At 30.6% G+C, this 21201-nt stretch overlaps 1 protein-coding gene across 3 annotated transcripts in view; it reads right to left on the bottom strand.

Moving 5' to 3' along the window:
* Nucleotides 1-20849, bottom strand: part of LOC114936227 (octopamine receptor beta-1R) — an 81803-nt gene extending 60954 nt beyond the window's left edge. The window contains exons 1-3 of one of the 3 annotated variants that reach the window (XM_085486118.1): nucleotides 20640-20849; nucleotides 8937-10680; nucleotides 7876-8173 (exon numbers count right to left, since the gene is read on the bottom strand). In XM_085486118.1, the coding sequence (XP_085342244.1) occupies nucleotides 7876-8173; nucleotides 8937-9623 (985 nt within the window). In that variant the 5' untranslated portion in view covers nucleotides 9624-10680; nucleotides 20640-20849. The remainder of the gene's footprint in view (nucleotides 1-7875; nucleotides 8174-8936; nucleotides 10681-20639) is intronic. The other 2 variants (XM_029309348.2, XM_029309347.2) reach the window with 2 other exon arrangements.
* Between the last annotated feature and the right edge of the window lie 352 nt (nucleotides 20850-21201).

Genomic DNA, 21201 nt, shown 5'->3' with positions numbered 1-21201 from the left:
GAATGGGGGAATAATGTTTGGCTCTTTTTTCTTTCTTTTATATATATATATATGTATAAAAGATCAGTCATGTACATTTATATATATATTTTTCTTTTTTAATGTATTTTATATCTATATAAGACAAAAAAATAATACACACTAAAAAATAAGCAATATTTCACAAAAAGAAATATTATGCAATCTAAGGAAAAATTATACTAGTTCACTGCAGATATTTTTCCTGATATTTATTCACAATTAGCGCTATTCATTTTGATCGATCGGATATTTTGCGAGTGCAAATATGAGGAAACATGCTATCACGACTGAAGAAGTTTTCAAGCAAACGTTTGTACGACACATTTTGTCACGATTGTGGTGGTTGAATATAGGCGATACAAGAGCACTATTGTAAATCAAATTCTCGATTAAAAAGCGAAATTGGACGTGTATATTAATCCGTTTCGCAAACATTGCTTTCTCTGCAAACCACGCTTGTATTTTACTATAGTTGACTCAATCGACGTTTATTTGGATAAAAAAGAAATTTTTTCAGCTGGTTGGTTTTATCCTTTTTATAATTAATTCAACTATTTCTCTCTATTTTATAACATGTTGTAATTTGTTTTGCAAAATCTCCGATTGATTATTAATTGATCTCTTTTGTACAAATTTTTATTTTTAATTAAATTTCTGATTTATTTTATACACACAACATATAGCGAGAAGTTTTATATTTAATATACCTATAAAAAAAACACAATAAACCTATATTTATAAATAAATTGAGAGAATAAAAAAAGAAAAAGTTAACGATTTGTTAAATATGTATAGAATATATAATTTAAAATATAAGTCTCAAAAGAAATTATTCGAAAAGATAAAGAATAGAGAGAGAGAATTAAAGTATAATTTAAAATAAATAAAAATGATTTGAGTAATTTTTTTTTAAACATACACATTTTTTTCAAAGAAATATTAGATAGATAATATTATTACAGGGTATGAAAGTTTTGATCGTTTAAACTCGATAATTGACTTTCTCTCATGCCATTCTTGGTGTACTTATTCATGGTATGGAAAGCTAAATTTAACATTGTGCTGAGTTTCAGACAACCCCAATGTGTATATACCGTGTGGGAAAATAATGTTTATCTAATTAAAGCTCGCGTGGCGAGGGTCAAGTCGCGTGCCAACGATGGAGTTATAGTGCAATTCTATTTCGTGTGGTGAAATTAAGTTCTCACCTTCCTCTTTCTTGCGCGTCTGCTTAGCATAACCGCGGTTAGCAACGTATTTACATTTATTACGCGGGTTCCTTAATTTATTCCTGTTGTTACACGTCCCAGCTCGTTCTTTCCGTCAGATTCACCTTTTGAATTGCTAACGCAGAGCTTTCAGCACGTAACATAGAATGTTATATATTATGCGATACATTCTAAGGATAGAATTTCAAAATCGAGATAATATAATGAAAAGAAGTAGGTTAATAAGGTAAAATAAAGATATGCGCATCAAAATGAACAAATTTTTATTTATTAAATAATACGAAAAAAAATAATAATAAATATTATATGTTTTAAACAACTAAGATTCAATAATATATAAATATAATTCTCTGGCTCTGTAATATAAATATAAGTCTAAATTGTAAGAAGGCGTGAAGAGCTAAACGCGGATGTTGCTGTTGGAAAAGCAGTCGATTTTCGATTCAGCGACTTTCGGATCTATATTTTTCTCTCGCATTTAATTATTTATTTTAATAGAGGGGTCAAGGAGTTTTTGGAAAGAAAATCTCAAGTAAGAGATTATTTTAATTTTCAAAGTCTTGGTTAGTACACCAAGAGTAATATGTGCCTTGTGCACGATTTGTTTCCACAGCAACATCCGCGTTTAGCTCTTCACGCCTTCTTACGATTTAGATTTATATTTATATGTTTTAAATTATATAACGAATATAATAAGAAGAAAAAGAATTATTTTTATTTCCAATTAGATTTATCGTATAAAAGTGCAACATATAAGTAAAATTTTTTTCCTTTATATATACGTGCATAAAAATAACATAAATTTATGAGCAAAAATCGATTTTGTATCTCGTGTCTCTTATCATTTTAGAATGCAAATGTGGATTAAACTTGGGATTAAATTTATCGCATTTGATTTCATCGAACTTTGGGATATTACGTCGTTGCTGGCGAAATTCCTGTGACAATCGATGTCCTTAATAACGCATTAGCGACCCAATTAATACGCCTCCAAAACTAATTTAATGAGGCTTGTTCTATGAGGTTCGCGCGATATTATTTGCGAAATTTGAGCAAGAGAGACAGAGAGAAATAGAGGGACAGAGAGAGATAGGACGAGTGAGAGAGTGATGGAGAGAAAGGAAGCGGTGGTTTTAGTTCGGGTTTCTATTCGGGAAATAGCTTCCGATTTCGGAAATTGCCAGACGGGATATTGGTTCTCGTTCCTCGCCGATAATATTTACGATACCTTCCGCCTTCCATGTGTGGATCTCACATGGATCCATTAGCCAAGCTTGCAACACACGACGATGTATATTGCAACAACTATCCTATTCAGAGTTCCGTCTCGTACTACACAAATTCACAAAAATGGCATAATTTTCGTTCGCACGAATTTTTCCGTATCATTTATTCCATTTCGATTCTCCAATATCTCTGTTGTATTACAGTTTTGTTTTATATATCTACTCTGTATGATTACTTATTCTATACAATTCTATATGTTAAATAATCTGAAGCGTTTATCTCTTTGCATGTGTGTGCTGAGAATACTTTTAGTATTTTTACATCGATCACTTGAATATATTATTATAGTATAGAATTGAGATATTTATTGAAATAAATTAACAATTTCAAATCAACAACATATAATCTAAATATAGAATATTTTACAGAACATTTTTTAAAATAACTTTTTTAAACAATGATTGTAGAAATATATGTATAAATAATAAAGAATGAAAAAGAGAAAGAATAATATTAAAAGGTATAGAAAATTGTGAACAAAAGATATTATATACGTGACCTATTATATAAAAATTGCATTTTGTACGTTTATCAATTTTAACCAGTTTAATAATTTATTTTATAATTTACTTTGCTTTTGGAATCTGTTTAAGAGAATTTAATTTTAAAAAATCTCTATTAAGACATATGAGATTCTAGATTATATAAAAATACAAAGGAACATTTACATGACTACTTTTCCGATAATCTTTTCCAAGAAAAATGAATTATTTTTATAGAAAAAAAATAGTTGATTCTTCTTAAAATAGGCTAACAAAAATAGCTCCAATCTGAATAAAAATTTTTTCTCTCATCGAGAGTGAAAAGTTGCACTGCCGACTTGATAGGATTTAATTGAATTTTCAGACTGTCCAAGTCTGAGATAAAAGCCCTAACGCTAATGAAAACGTCCGATGAAACGCTGCAGCCATATGCAAATCTGTTGATTACTCTCCCGTGTATTCGTCTCGTGTATTCAAACTCCTTCCGCAAAGCTCCAATCTCTGAGGTGTAGCTCCAGAATTTTTTCTCTTCTATTTATTAAAAGACATATAATAGTTTATCTCTTCAGATAAAAATCGGAATTTTTCCAATTAACTTTTCTCAGAGCACGCTAAACCATTCAAAATAAAAGCACCTCTACTTATATATAAGCATATTTTGAATTTTTTAATAAATTAAAAAATTAATTTAATTAAAAAAATAAAAATATTATATATGAACAGCATGAAAGTACAGATGATAACTTTGCTTGATCTATTTTGCTTCCTTTGTTGGATAACTACACAATTGCATAATTTCTATAAACATGTAGATCGCGGTAAAAAATTTCGCGGACGTGAATTTTATCGTGCAAACTTACGCCAATATTACCGCATAATAAAACGATCAGTCGACACTTCGCTTTAACAACTTGACGTTAAAATGAGATAATTTCCACGCTGACTAACGGAATAATGATCATATTTGTAACAAAGTAATTTCAAGTGAACAGTAATTGCAAATCATTTTGTTTTGTTTTTTAAATTGCTTTAAAATGTTGCTAAAAAATGCAGGTGAATTAAAATATATCTAATGCATGATAGAGAGAAATTAAAGAATTCTTGTAAATACATAATATGTGTGTGAAATTATTAGTTCTGACGTAAATACTTATTGAAATAATTATGAATAGCCATTTCATAAACAAATATATAACTCACTTATACATCTATTAATATTAATAAATATGGAAACACATATTGATTAAGTATTAAAATGAACAATATTTATAAAGGAATATTAAAGCTAGGAAATGAAAATCCCAAACGATTTGAGGGTTGAATCAAGTTATAGAAAATTGGCGGACACACTCATGAAAGGTTTCTCATTATCATCGTCCATAATTATTATTTCTAAATACGGTTTTGATGGTGGACAAAGTTCGAACTTTATGAAAGCATCTATTCATGAAATATATTCGATCATCTGCATGAAGCTTTGGCAGCCAATTTTGGAATTATTTCACAAATGAACTAACTTCACATATATATGTACATACATGCAATGAGCGTGTGTATGTATGGAAATAGTTTATCCGCAAAATATAATCTTGTTGAAGTACAAGTATACATGTTCACGTTCAGCCATTCAAACTGTCGAAATTATGTGCAATTTTCATTATTTAATCTTTATATGTCTCGAATAAAATTTTATTAATTTTTATGTAGATATTAGATTATTTAGAAAAATTAAAATTAGAAGTACTGTTAGATTAGGACTTAAGAAATAATAATTCTATATAAAACTATAACATTTTATATACATCTGTTAATCTTTTTATATTACATTGAAAAAAATAGGAAAAATTAAAAGAAGTTTAATGTAAACTGCAGATGAAATATGTATTTTTTGGTTAGAATATTTTTTAAATTATTATTTTGAATATCATTTTTATAATAATAATTTTAATAGTTTTATTTTGTCTTTAAAAAAAATTGTAAAATCCAAAATTGCTCTTTTTAAGAAAAAAAAATAATTCGAGAAAAAATTATTTAATTCAGCTTCACAATAAATATTACTTTTATAAATTTGAAAATTTCTCGAATATTACGGCTTCATCGAATCTCTCCACGTGGATTGTTATGACACCCATGGTCGATGAGAATACCTGGAACGGTGATTTTATTAATGGACCACGAAATCCTATTTTCCCACGCGAATAATGTTCGCTACCATTTTCGATTGCCAATCATGGGATAATTGCAAACCGCTCTCATCATTGCATAAGCTGTATTAAAGCTTTTGTATTCTATAAATTTCATACTTTGATCAAAACAACAAAATGTATATTTTTAAAAACCTCCGATTATGAGAAAAATATATTTATATTCAAATATGACATATAAATATCTTAATATGTGTATATTCCGTTAAATAAAATTTGGTTCTAAATTTTTTTAAATTTTTATAATTTTTGTTGAAAGATATTAAATACCATTATAATAGGATTATTGAAATTATTGTTGTAAATATCATATCTAATAATAATTGAATATATTTCTGAGAGAGAGAATATATCTTGTTATCTTATTTAATCTATTTATGTAATCTATATATACATTAATTTGCGTTCTATAAATAGCCTATATTGTTATTATTACACAATGCTGTTATGTATCTCTGGTAATTGCACATTCTCTTATCAAATTATTCTATTGATCATATCAAATTGATATTATTGTCAATAGTATTAATTATCAAGTAGCGAAGATATTAGTAGTGAATTTGTATATAGGGCCTTTTGTTGTGAAATTGCGCGAAATGCACTGCTGTGGAAATTGTGAATTTTATTCAATTACTCTTTCTCGCGCATCTTTTTTCCCCCTCGTCATAATGGCTTAAAAAGATAAGCGGATTTCCCACGAGCGAGCGTTACCATTTTCATCAAAATATACGACGATGCCAACAGTCGTATAGCGCAAGAATACGCATTTTAAGTCTCGACTGTCGCGCTAAACTAATACGATACGCGAATGATATCGTGAATTGTGTTAATTCTTATCACTCCGTCGCACAAGTCGAATTCGAAATTTCGCACAGATTTGCAAGACATTGATACTTTAAAATTCAAATATTTAACTTACGCAGTTTTGATCAATGTGCGATATGTATTTTATTATAGATTTTTTATATAAAGCTTTATCTTTTTTTTACATTTTTTTATTAAATCTATTTAATTTATATATATATATATATATACATACACAGAATGTAACTGAAAAAAACATATATAGAGTACATTGCCAGATTCTGTGATCAATTTGGAGACGATTTTTCGTAAAAATGTCGAGGGATGTTATAAGTTTTTTCATGTTCCCAATTTTTGCCATCACGTATTTTTCTAACTAAAAATTCTATTAAAGTAAACTCCACTTGAAATTAATTGAAGAATATAGTCTTGTTAATGTTTTAACTTTCCAAAGTTAAGTTTGTGAGAAGCCCTTCTTTTTCACTCATTTATAACTTTAAAATTATTGATGTCTCGACATTTTTACTGAGGAAAAATCGTCTCTAAATGGACCACAGAATTTAATGGTGTGCTCCATATATGTTTTTTCCAATTACACCTCGTATATATATTTTTTTTCTTTAAGAGAGAGCTTTTTTTAATTAATGATTTTCTTTTCTAAAATTGTCGGGAGCTTAAGACCTACTTAAAAGATGTCATCGCAGTTATCTGTCTACCCTACGAAGTTACGCGTTGAGTTTAGCTGTCGAGTTTCATATATGTTTTCCAATTATATCTCGTGTATATTTTTTTCTTTAAGAGAGAGAGCTTTTTTTAAATTAATAATGTACTTTTCTGAAATTATCGGGAACTTAAGAACTATTTAAAAGATGTCGCAGTTATCTGTCAACCTATAAAGTTTCGCATTGAGCTTAGCTGTCGAGCTTCATATATGTTTTTCAATTATATCTCGTGCATATTTTTTTCTTTAAGAGAGAGCTTTTTTTAAATTAATGATTTACTTTTCTGAAATTATCGGGAGTTTAAGAACTATTTAAAAGATGTCATCGCAGTTATCTATCAGGCCTATGAAATTTCGCGTTGAGCTTAGCTGTCGAGCTTCATATATGTTTTTTTCAATTACACCTCGTATATATATTTTTTTTTCTTTAAGAGAGAGCTTTTTTTAAATTAATGATTTACTTTTCTAAAATTATCGGGAGCTTAAGAACTATTTAAAAGATGTCATCGCAGTTATCTATCAGCCCTATGAAGTTTCGCGTTGAGCTTAGCTGTCGAGCTTCATATATGTTTTTCAATTATATCTCGTGTATATTTTTTCTTTAAGAGAGAGCTTTTTTTAAATTAATGATGTACTTTTCTAAAATTGTCGGGAGCTTAAGACCTACTTAAAAGATGTCATCGCAGTTATCTGTCTACCCTACGAAGTTACGCGTTGAGTTTAGCTGTCGAGTTTTATATATGTTTTCCAATTATATCTCGTGTATATTTTTTTCTTTAAGAGAGAGAGCTTTTTTTAAATTAATAATGTACTTTTCTGAAATTATCGGGAGCTTAAGAACTATTTAAAAAATGTCGCAGTTATCTGTCAATCTATAAAGTTTCGCATTGAGTTTAGCTGTCGAGCTTCATATATGTTTTTCAATTATACCTCGTGTATATTTTTTTTTAAGAGAGAGAGCTTTTTTTAAATTAATGATTTACTTTTCTGAAATTATCGGGAGCTTAAGAACTATTTAAAAGATGTCATTGCAGTTATCTGTCAGCCCTATGAAGTTTCGCGTTGAGTTTAGCTGGCGAGCTACTCGTTTATCGCACACATACACAGATGGACGGAGTTCCACTCACCGTTAACGGCGTGGAGCTCCGTGGGCACCGTGAAGTGTGCCGTGTGAAGAGCTAGCTCACCGGTATCGGCGGCGACCTGCAGCAACATCTGCTGATGATGATGATGCCGGGTGGACGAGCGATGATGGTGCACGCTGTTGAGAACGATATTGCTGGACGTCCGACTGAGAGCTTTCCGTTGTCGGACGGCCTCCTTGTAAATCTTCCAATACATGATGATCATTACTAGACCCGGGATCCAAAAGGATACGCAGGAACTGATGACCGCGTATGGTAGATTCACTCGAAACTCGCAGCTCTGAAAGAAACGCGGAAAATCATTTCAATTCTTACACTGTTTAACAAGAAGAAAAATTAACCGGAACAAGACTAATCGATTTTTTATAGTTTTTTAAGTGCTGATTTCGTAGTAAAGTTGGAAAAAAAGAGCTTTTTTCGCAAACTTTGTTATATTATAGCTACAATATGTAATGTGCTAGAGAAGTTTTATTACAATCAAAATAAAGTATATTAGGACATTTTGAGAATTAATAATCCTAACAACAGACTTTATTTTGATTGCAATAAAACTTCTCCAGCGCGTCACATATTGTTGTTATAATATGACGAAATTTGTGAAAATAGTCTTTTTTGCAATTTTAAAAATTTCTCAAAATTGTGATGTAATGGAAGAATCAAAATTGTGATGGCAATTTGGAAACTGGATTCGTATTCAGCATCCAAAAAACTAAAACAAACAACTAGTCTCGTTCCAATGTTCGAAAAAAGCCATTGTTTGTTGAACAGTGTGTTAACATCAGTTTAATTTTAATTAACATTAACGGTGAAATAAAATCATAACATTTTTAAAAGCCTCGAGCACAGCTGATCGCGGTTTCTTTTTTTTTTTAGACTTTAAAAAAAAATTTAATATTTGTAAAATTCCTAAAATTGTCAGAATTTCTCTCTCTTGTAAAACATTTTAAAATGTCTCGCGCGTCAACGAGGATTTTCGCACATTCATAACTCTTATACAAGAAAGAAAAAAGAAAGGAAAAAAAGAAAGAAAAAATGACACCTACCCCCGGGTGCTTCACCATGTAATCCAGATGTTCCTTGGTCGTGTACCATCCCATGAAAATCGGAATGAAGCTGATCAGCGCCGGGAGGATCCAGGCACTGCCCAGCATGCACCCGACCGTACTCTGTCTCATGATAACTGTATACTCCAGCGGACTCACTATCGCGTAATATCTGTCCACGCTGATGCAACATAGATGAAGAATGCTCGCCGTGCTGAAGTACACATCCAGCGAGTTCCATAAGTCGCACATGACCGTCCCGAAGAGCCATTTGCCGCCTGAGAGTTCCACGGAGGCGTTGAAGGTCATGGCGCATATCGCCACCAGGAGATCGGCCGCCGCCAGACTGACTACGTAGCAATTGGTGACGACGCGGAGTCTGCGGTGCCTTCGCACGCTAGCGATCACCAGCATATTCCCGAGGATCGCCGTGGTGATGATGACGCCCATGATGATGCCCTTGATCACCGTCGCGGGCACGTTGACATCCTCGGGAAGATTCTCCACCGTCGGGTTTTCCGCTGTCACGTTCGCGGCTGTGGTCGTCGTGGTCGTCGTTGCGCTGGTGGAGACGGTGTCGTTGACGAGGACCGACGAAGACGTGGACTCTATTTGAGGTAGTCTCGTCGATATCGTCGTTAGTACTCTCAGCATGATGAAGTGCGTTTCGTTGTTTGGAATGTTCATCGTTTGCGTCGCGAAGAACGGTTCTTTCTCTCGCACGTTCTGGACTTCATGGTGTTCGAAAGTCCATGGTGTTCGGTGGATTATCTGTTGGTGATCATCGCGAATTGCTTGGCCTTCCCCTTCTTCGATCGTTCATCGAATCATTATTGTGATGAAAAAATATTTCATCGGTTAAAATATTACAGTCATTGATATCTGGGATTAGTATATATATTGGAAAAATACTTCTCCAAATTCCTCGAAAGTGCTTGAATTTCGAGTTAATTATATTGATATATTTTACTGTATTTTTGAAAATTGAATATTTGCTTAATATTTCTCGAAATTCTTTGTTTCTCGTCTTCGGTTGTGACGCTTTTTATTGATTTATCTTTCGCTGGTCCAAGTTCCGATTTATTTATACAACCACAGATACATAATCGCGATATATGTCATCTTGTAATGATATAAATAATATTACATTACGCGTAATATTACCATTTTGTTCGTCGTTCTTGTCAAAAATAACTTAAATATATACATATGTCTTTTATATTAATTTTAATCTTTTTTTTCTTTTATTCTCTTAATTTATTGTTTTTCTTTTTTTATCATTTTATTCTTTAAAATATTTCTTAGGGGTGTCTTTTCTTCTTTTATATTTATACATCAAATATATCTTTTTATACACTACACAGACATTCGACAATGTGCGATTATTATTGTAAATATTTTCTTGCAGGTTGAGAATCGTCATCCTCAATTTCCGAATCTAGTCTCTTGAGTATTTCAGCAAATATTTCGCCATTCTCTGCACAATTCAGTCTAACTTGTACTAAACTGTCCCGCGATAGTTGTGCACGAATCACTGTTAATTTTCGTACATCCATGATTACATTTACTGGTCCGAACGTTAATTGTACAATTGCAGAAAAGAGATGTCAATCGATGGATCAAAACTCCATTTTGATCATCAATAATAAATGCGATAATAGTTTATAATTAACATCGGTCGATCGGTTTAGCACTATTTTTTGACACGTCGAAATTTTTTTTCGTTATACCAAATTCAACATCACTGTAAAAGGACGAGAGGTTACATAATACGTAGGATGCGATTTATAAATCGGAATTTACTTTTCGATCAAAAAATTAAAATAAATTTATTTTAATCAATTTCCGCTTTGGGGCCGGCAGGAAAACTCAAAGGATTCTCATTGATTTGATCGCTTAAATGAGCTCTTTAAAAGAACAATATCTTCGATATTTGTTCGAATATCTCTAATATATATTAATAATGAATTATACTTCAATATTGAATGCACGTCATCAATAATTTCTGCGACAACGCCGTCTGAACCGGTTCGTGAAAATTTCATGCGGAATGCTAACAACAATTATGCTGAAAGATTAATAACCCTTTAAACTTTCACTTTAAACTCAAATGTGCGCGGTATTCTTATTAACGTACTTGTTAACGTACTTGCGCAAGATGTATGATAGGTATTAATACGCGAAGAGCTGTTAGGAACTTTCAGAAAGAGAGAGAGAGAGGGAGAGCTATCTAAATGTTTTAGTGGATATATATATATATGTATGTTGCAGGTGAGAGATGTCGTTAAGAATTTGCTTGTGGACGAACCTCTGTATAATGCACAATCGCGCCTCTAGCTAGTTATAATTATACGAGACCCCGCTATATTTCTTAGTAAATCCCTATTGAATCTAGAACTATAGTTAGAATAGATCGATATTAGAACGTGTATAACAATGTTCTTCGCACACAAAAGGATTTGTGCGCGAAACTCGGTTCTCTTCTCACTTCCACAAATGACGAAAATGTATCATTTTGTGCGAGTCTCAGGATGGATGCATCGTCACGTACGAAAATTTTAATTCAACCTGCCATTCGAAATTATTATTCCCGTTTAAAAAAAATTGTGTTTCTCTCAATATTAATTTTGATATATTCCAAAATTTAATGTGAGATATATATATATATATAGAGAGAGAGAGAGAAAGAGATTAAATGCATATTAATAAATAAACAAGCAATATAAAAACGCAGCTACAGAAATAGATAGAACAATTGATAAAAAATTAACGAAAGAAAGAATAAGAGACTCGATGGGAGAAATATGAAAGAGAAAAAGGGAAAACAAATATGAATAATATACAACTTGTGTATATTCTTTTGTTAGTATTATATTGTTTTCATTTCTAATTTATCTTCCTTATTACTTATACACATCAAGATATGAATTATAATGGAAAGTATATGTTTGCCATGATACTATATCAAGTTATTATCCTTTTTTTATTCAGAAAATATATATATACATATAAATTACAATATAAAATTATAGATGAAATAAAAATATATAAATTCACCTGATATAAGAGAAAAATATATAATTTTGAATTTAAATATATCTAGAAAAAACAAAATTACGTAGCAATTCATCTAGATAACTTCCAGAAAATATTATTTCTAAGTCCGGTTATGTAAACTCAATTAGAAAAAGAATAATTATAAAAAGGGTATAAAAATAAATATTCATATTTTTATTTGTAAGTTTTTATCGTTCACCACTTCAGTTCTATTACTTAAGTATTTTTATGTGCTATGACTTTAAAGCAAATTATCTGAATATTATTCTAGATCTAAGATATACAGATATAGATAATACATTTTTTTATTATCTATATAAAGATAAGATAATGCCAAAATTTCACCTAGATGATCATCTATATAATTTTATTTAGATAACAGCAAACACTGATTAGAATGTATATAATAAACATTTTTTCTTGGTGTATTATTATACTTTCCCACATGATTTTTATCGTAAATAAAAAGCTCCTTTTTAAAAAGTTGGAAGAAATGTGCGGCTATTCAAATTGATTACATGAATCTCAGGCGCGCTTTTAAAAAGAGGCCAGCGTGTAGCGCGCCAGATTAGTTTATCCTATTTTATTCTTCGGTATTATGAAGCGGCAAGAGATATCCTCCGGATGCGAAGTAATCGTACGACTGATATGTCGACCGACGATGTAATGAAACAGCGGGCGGATTCTCGAGATACCGCTCGCTCGCTCGCGGCGATCTTTAATTACTACGTCGTCGTCGGCGGAATGGTGACATAGTGGCAGCGTATTAGAGGCAAAAAGAGGTTAATAACTTCCCGGTTCTCTCTCGTGGCAAGAGATATTCGGAGAATGAAGAAAAGAGGATTTCTTCCTCGTTTCTTGAATAGCGATCAACGAGACGAGAGCGCACCGACGAGAGATCCTCAGCTTACTTTTCATTCATTACCAGTAGTAATTATTCTCTATGTGATAATAGATGCTAATGGTACCAATCCTTTTTTTTCTTGCATTAATATAATTGATTTTTATATAATAGCATTACTGTTCGATATATAAGAATATATTATTGTTTGATGTAAAAGTGGATAAGAATAAAGAAAATAGAGAGTAATAAAGAAATAAAAAAATTAAAGTTAAATAAAAATAAAAATTAAATTAAATAAAGAATATCAAGAAATAAGAAATTGAAAGAAGTTAAAATCTTTTTGTAACTAAATTTTTATAAAAATAATTATTAACCTGCATATTAAATAAAAAAAAATAATTATAATGCATTTATTCAAATTTAATAGGACAAGCTTATTTTATAAGAAATATTCGAAAAGAGCTTGGATAGGCGCACATTTCAACTCTCTCATAAATCTTTATTTCGATTTTCACTTTGAAGACGTGACTTTTACTTAAGAAATATTCAACAATATTTGTACAAAGGAATGTCGAAGATTCTACCTTGAATCTTTTATTTTAATTTTTATCTCAAGAATTTCCGATCCTTATTAAAAGAAGCATTAAAATATGTCTCAAACAGGGGAGTCTTCAAATCTTCTCTCTTTGTATCTTTCAATAATTTTTACTTTGAAATTTGTATTTTTTATTATTTAGAGAGGATTATTATTTACGAGAGAAACCTTTTCACTCGTAAAAATATCAATATCATTTTTCTTTACGATTTAAATAGGTACTATTACGTCAGAATAAATATGCGATACCGTAAAATTTAAATCGCTCTTATTCGAAACTTCAAGTGATTATTAGATATGGTAAAGGTAGAAACAAATATTTAATTAAATTACGATTTTTATTTAAACTAATTTATCATAAATTTTATGATCTATTACAAGAAAAGGAGAAAACCGAGATATCTCGAAATGTATAGAACAAATAAAGAGCAGTCGAATAACGAAAAGTAAACTAATAAAGTAATAAATTAGAAATAAATTAGAAATAAATTAGAAAAGATGTATGCATGAGAGAATTAATTTAATGGTCACAGATATATATTTCTGATTTAAAAAAGAATTAAGTTTTTACATAAGGATAGATAGAAAAGTAACCGTAGATGCAATTTAATGTTGATATTATCGTCGTAAGACCAGCATAAATCTAGGATAAACACATATTTACATATATAAATGAGCCTGAATATTACATTATTTTATTTAAATATTGTAGAATGTTTTAATGGTGTCAAATATAGAAACAGAGTTACATGTTTTAGCAATATTAATTAGAAATAAATATTGCATGCATTTTTTTATAATAAATTTGATTTTTTATGGCAATATCATTGATCATGACAGCTTTTAACACTTCTGTGTTTCTCTTTCTCTCTGTATGTGCAACAAATATAAATATTTATAATTCTTTATATTAAAATAATAAATTAAAATGTGAATTTATGATGAAAAGAGAAAAAGCATTATAGAAATACCAGAAACCCCTATTTTTGAGACGAAAATTTTATTATGAATAATATAATTTGAATAATTAATGACTTTCCTCCCTTTTACATATTTTTTTAGTACCTAAAAATTTCAGTACCTATTTTTAAATATTTAAAATTTCTCAGAAAAATAATCATATAAAAATGTTAAAAAGTAAATCTGAAGTATTTAAAACATAATAATAATTGTTTAAATTTTTTTTTTCTTTATAAAATTCTTTTTATTCTAATTTATATATAATTATACGTGAATAATCATAAAAAATGGATCAATATCGTTATGTTTTATTTATTATTTATAATAGCTTTTTTTGATATTCATTTACTATTTATAAAATATTTATATTATAATATAATATACACGCTTTTTAATGAATAAATGAACCAATTAAGCGTACTTCTGCCAACACAAATACGCAAATAAACCAAGTGCGTCGTTCGCCGGCATTGTGTTATATTTATACGCAAATCGCAGCTTACAAATTGTAATCGAATGCTCGCGTGTTTACGCGGAATCCAATCTCAAGAGTGAACGATCAGCACCCTCGTGAGGAAGTTTTCTTGTCGGATGAAGAATTTTATCCTATGCGTGATGTGTAAAAGAGAAAAGAAAATCCGTGCTTATCAGAATCAATGACACCCACTCTTGTAATAAATCTTGAAGAACAATACTTTGAAATTGAAAATATATCCAATCTTGAAAAGCAGGACAAATATTTTTGCAAAATATACAAAATCTTTACGGAAATAAATGAAAGAAAATATTCGCTAAAATGATAAATTGGAAAGAATTTTCAGTTGTAAAAGTTTATGTATTTACTATATTATTATATATTTTTTTGAATTTATTGAAAGAGAAAGAGAGAGAGAGAGAGAGAGCGGAGAAGAGAAAAAGAGAAAAAAATATCATAATTGTAATCGATATGACGAATAAATTTGTTGATTGTACATACATGCAATATTGTTGCAATCATAATTTGAGTTTCTCTCAATTGTTGCGCTACAATGGCAAATATTGAGCAAATTCTCACCGCTTCGATTTGTCAACAATTTCATTTTTTTATTTTTTTTTTTTTACAAATAACCATTCCGGTTCTCGTTTCGTTCAATCAATTCGACAAAATGGTTAGAATTGTGAATAGAGTTAATCAACGGGAACAAGAAACTACAAAGCCCAAAACGAAGGGCATCGGTTATAGAGCGTAACGTTACAAAGAGCATACGGTATATAAAAAAGCGTGCGATAAAAAAGGTACGGAAAAATATTCGACTTATCATATACAAAATATTTTATGTTTCTCTGCTTTGTTTCTCTCTCTCATATATATATATATAATATTTTTATTAAAACATTTATTATTTAAATTTATAATTCTCATATAATTTTTTTATGTTTTTTTCCTTTGTTACAGATTAGAATTTGAAGAAATTCGATATTAAATGATATTGTTGATTATATTTAATATGTGGAGAATCATTATTGTTATTAATTACACGCAAACACCACGGAAACATATTTTTGTGCCGTTGTAGATCACACAAATTTTGCGCGAGACGGGCCGACACGTCATTTTCCGGCGTGTCGGAAAAGTGCAACTCTTAAATTTTGTGGAAATATATATATATATATATATTTGAGTGTGTGTGACCTTCTCTTCCTTTTTTCCGCGAAAACTGTATAAAACTTTGTGCTGAAACGCAACACGATGTAATAATCGTCATACTGGCTGACAGCCAGGCAGTTTTCGTTAGGACGAAAGAGTCCGAATAAAATTATACGCAAATAAAAAAGAAAAGAAAGAAATTGCGCGGCACTCCGTAATAACGGGATATTTTAATCGGGTATTACTCGTGTATTTTAATCAGGTGATATCCGAGTGGTAAAAGAACACCGTAGAAAAAAAGAACGCCGTAAAAAATATAGTAAAAAGACACTGTATTAAAAAAAAAGTGATAAACGTCAGGTGGAACCTTAAAGTATTTTATAACAAGATATTTTTTTGTTATTTATTACAGCTTTCAGCACTTTCGCAATCAGAATAATAATTAACAAAACAATTTAACAAGACTGTTACATAACAATGTGAAAGATAATTACTGACACAAGGTTAAACCAAAGCAATTATAATATCATATATTATACGTAGTAATTGCACTATGACATTTTATTATAGAACTTTGTCATAAATTTTTTATTACGCAGCATATTATATATCTTTTGCAAATTGCTTTATGGCTAATATTATATTCGATTTCTTGAAAAAGGGTGGTTCGAAAGTATTGTGCGAGCAATGGATTTTGATATATATACATTGTGTTGCATAAAAGTAGGTCGCAATGGTAGCGGTGCAAGCACCGCTTTTCACGAAGCATTAGTTAGATAATTACCGACAATTAACTGCACCTTCTGAGTGCGGTAATGCATCTTCTCTCTGTCATCGGCATAGTACGCTGTCGATCAAAGTATAGTTAATAAAAGTGTAGAATCGAATTAAATATAAAACTGAATTGATCGTTTCATTTTTTGCCATGCCGAGAGAAAAGAAGAAAAATTAATGTAATAATGTCTCGTACAGATGATATTTACATATAATATCACATATAATTAATATGTATATATTATATTACATAATAATATTGTAAAAGAAAGAAAGAAAAATATTTAAAAAATACTATAATATAAAATGTAATATTATATTCATATATATTATAAATAAAATTTGAGAGTTAATAGTATATACATTTACAAAATTAATTATATATACACTTTTTATTATATTATATTTACTGAATTCAATTACTATAAAAAATCTTAATGCAGATACTAAGAAACTATGTATATATGTATATGAATACATTAAATGAAAAAAGCAAATATCGATAAGATTGCCATCAAAAATTACGTCATGATTACAGTCAGAAATATAAAACTTCTATTTGATTCACGGAATTCTTTACGATCCAGCTTTAATTACGATTTGCAATTAATTGCTATCCCGCAGAAAGATGCATAAACAGAATAAAATTGCGGTCGACTTATCTCTTCATCGAGATCTTCTCTTTGCCCGGTACCTTGAGATTATTACGTTATAATTTAGTTTTTAGAATTAACTTGAGATTTTTCGCATCTTGCGTATCGTAAATATTATATATAAATATATTAAATGTCTATTTACATAAATTGAGGCTCTCTCTCTCTCTCTCTCTCTTCGTTTAAAATTGTTTATTAATTAGTGCCATAAAGATTCGCCGTTAATTAGCGTGAATTTTTCACGTTTAATTGCTGCGATAATTACGTTAAAAAAGGAAGTAATTTGCCGCATAAAAGAAATTAAGTAGTTCTTTCATTGCACACAATAATTATCCTAAATGGCAGACTTTTGAGAGCTTTTGAGACAGAAAAGTGAATTATGCACGTCTTTTATTCGTTCCGGTTAATTATTTTTGACAAAATCTCAATGATCTATTTCTAGTTAATAAGAATTTTTAATAAATTTACGCACAATTGGCAACCATTTAAATTTATGTTTAATTACTTAAAAAATATTGAAGATTTAAAAGTTTTACATATATTTAAGAATTGTAATAAAAACACAACGCGTTTCAACATTATATTTACATTCAGATGGAATTATTTCGAGATTAAATTGCCAAAAATTAGATTTAATTGTACACTGTAATGGGTATTGCACTCCTGTCGCATTCGTTTTTAATGAGAGGAAAGATATAGTACATTAATTATCGATAATAAAACTCTTGGTAATCGAGATTTATGAATTAAAATTCTATATTTAAATAAAACAGAATTTTGGTTTTTTCTGATGGTTTAATTTTACCAAATGATATGTCGGTATTAAAATGATTGTAATTAAATTTTTGCTATTGAAGAAGAATCGATTTCAAATTGACCAAAGTGTAATCTACCTCAAAGTTCCACGTGTCACTTTGTATATAAGAACGAAACGTGTTTCTTCCTCGTGAAAAAGCATTCCTGTCGTACCGAAGAAAACACCTCGACGTTTTCTTTTCATAACGGGTGCATATCTTCGGCTTATAAGAACGATCTTTGACAAGAAAACATTTTCGATGGAAAAATATTAGCGATTGACTATACTTTAGGGAACGGTAAACTTGATTCTTGACTTTAATATCGTCAACGTGAAAGCGAATGATTTTTTTACTTTACGCAGCAATAAAGTATTATTAGATTATTCAAAACTTTATTACTTACACTTCAATATTTATAATATAACTAATAATAAATATATTATATATATATATATATATATAATATTTAATAAACATTAAATATTTATTTATGTATATATTTTAATTGTTAAAATGATAAATAATAAAAATACGTACGCATCAAAATTATATAAATGATGATATATATATATATATATATATATATGTGTGTGTAATAAATAATATTAACAAATAAATTATATTTGAAAATTATTGAATAAGAAAAAATTTGTCGGTACACAGAAAAATAATAATCGAGTTTATTGATATTTTAATATTAAAAAGCTATTAAAAGTTATTAATATATATTCAGAAATTTTATATATATATACATATAATATATAAAATTTATAGATTAAATATATACATAACGATGTAGAGATAATAATCTCGAGATTTCGGAAGCAATGTAGATTTCTTTTATTTTTTCCGAATTGTACCATCGAAGTGAAAGCTACATTTTCTCGGGAGAAGAATTAAGCTTTTGTTCAGATATGTGATAAAAATAAACAATACGAGATCGTTAGAGCCAAAACGTTTTCTTACATGTTACGTCGAGCGTAATCTTGCGTTGGCAGTTCCCAAAGCGCTTATTATAGGGATACCTCATAGAGAACCCGACAAACGAAATTACACGAAGAAAGAATCTTATTACGATCGCCCTTGAGACCCTAAGGAGAAAATCGAATTATTGCGTGAGCTATCCACGAAATCACATATCTTACAAATTGAATTTACGTCTAAATTAAATACATAAAAGAATGTGCATTATATGACGTATCTGAAGGATTATAATTGAGTAATATTAATTTTACGAATATTTTAATTTAATTTATTATTAATTTAATCATAAATTAATTTATGTTTTTATAACAAATTGGGGATTAGACGAGTATATAAAATGCGATTTATCCCGTAAAATGGTTGAATTTACAATAACGTGTTTCTTTATTACTGCGATTATGAACTGTTATGCTTATGAAGAACGTTCTATATATCATGCAAAATGGCGATGTAAATGACTTTTCATAAATAATTTGGTACACGTTTAATGCACGTACAGGAAGGTACACTTAACGTTAATCTACTTCTAACAAACGAACAAGAACCCGAAATACCGGATAGCTTCAACGAACCGCACTTCAGGGCGGATGAAATTTATCAAACGGCGCATAATTACATTTTTGGATCTAAACTGCAATTTACTATTCCATTTCCACCTACCGAAGAGATATAATAATGCATTGCGTATCGCAAAGTTTTTCGAGAAACCTCCGACCGATTTGGACATTTTTTTCGAAGAGAAGTGTTCCCTCGAGAACTCATTAAGGATCATTAAGAGACCGTAATTATACTCTGGATTTTTGTTAGAAAGTTAAATATCTGCGAGATATCGCTGTGTATTTTTTTTCCGGCGGAAAATAGCACTTTGGAGAATGATCTCTCGTTGAAAAAACACGATGCAGAATAACTCGGACGAATCGATCAGAAATTCTATCCGAGGAAAAAAATGGTAAGTCAATGGGAGAAAGAATATTCGCATTTTTCTTGCTTCTAAGAGATTCTAAAGCGTCTTTCCGAGCAAGAATGGAGAACAAAGACATATCTCAATACCTTTGATTACACGTTAAAATTTTTGAACAAATGTACCGTGAATTTTCACGACCTACTCTACAAAGATCAGCGCGAGATCCTCGCGCTGGATACATCCCCCTTAATACAACCCCGATGCGGCAGCTTCCAGAAATACGAAATAAAAAAAAGACTCTAAAGAAACCCTCGATTACACCAGCCCTGCCGGCACAAAGCATAGCCGAAGGAAATTAATTTTTCATAGAACGAAAAAAAAAAATAAAAATTTCTATCGGGGTCAAAGAGGGAGAAATCGAAGCCTCGTCGAGCGACACACTTCCGCGACAGCTCGATCAAATTATATCGGCCCTCTCCTCCCTCTCACCCCCTTCTGCTCTTATCACCGAAAAGAGAGATTAGGCTGCGCTCGTGAAATCGCTCCGGTCGCGACCCTCTCGCACGAACCGTTGAATTGGGCTGATCGTGTGGGCCGCGATGCGCATTTAGTGTAATGGGGTCGCGCACATTTTCATTCATCGTTTCCGGCACACCGCGTCGGAGGAGACGAACGCACGGCGGACGCGGACAGGGTGCCGGCGATTCGGCCGGCGCCGCGGATCAGGCCGCACTGTCCTCCCAGAAGAGTGAGACGACCGTCTGTTTCCGCCACCCTCCGTCCGATGGCGCGGCCGTAGTCGAAAACAATCCCCCGGCGCGCTGGCGTAGAGAGAGAGAGAGAGAGGTGTGCACCAATTCCCGTCGAGCGTGGAATGTGGGATTTGCCCCGATTTTTTCTCGGGATGAGGGACGAAAATTGCAGATTTTTTACTCCCCTCCCTTTTTTTGTTTTCATTTTTTTGATTTCATCGATGTTTTCACAACGTCCAGTGAAACGCGATAAACATTTCGTCTGCATATCGCGTCAAAATTCATGTTATTAATAAGTTTCATTTTTTTGATTTCATC

This window comes from Nylanderia fulva, unplaced genomic scaffold (genome assembly GCF_048542155.1).
Source record: "Nylanderia fulva isolate GAGA-0341 unplaced genomic scaffold, ASM4854215v1 Scaffold4, whole genome shotgun sequence".
In the NCBI taxonomy this organism is placed as follows: domain Eukaryota; kingdom Metazoa; phylum Arthropoda; class Insecta; order Hymenoptera; family Formicidae; genus Nylanderia; species Nylanderia fulva.
This window is presented reverse-complemented; position numbering and strand designations above follow the sequence as displayed.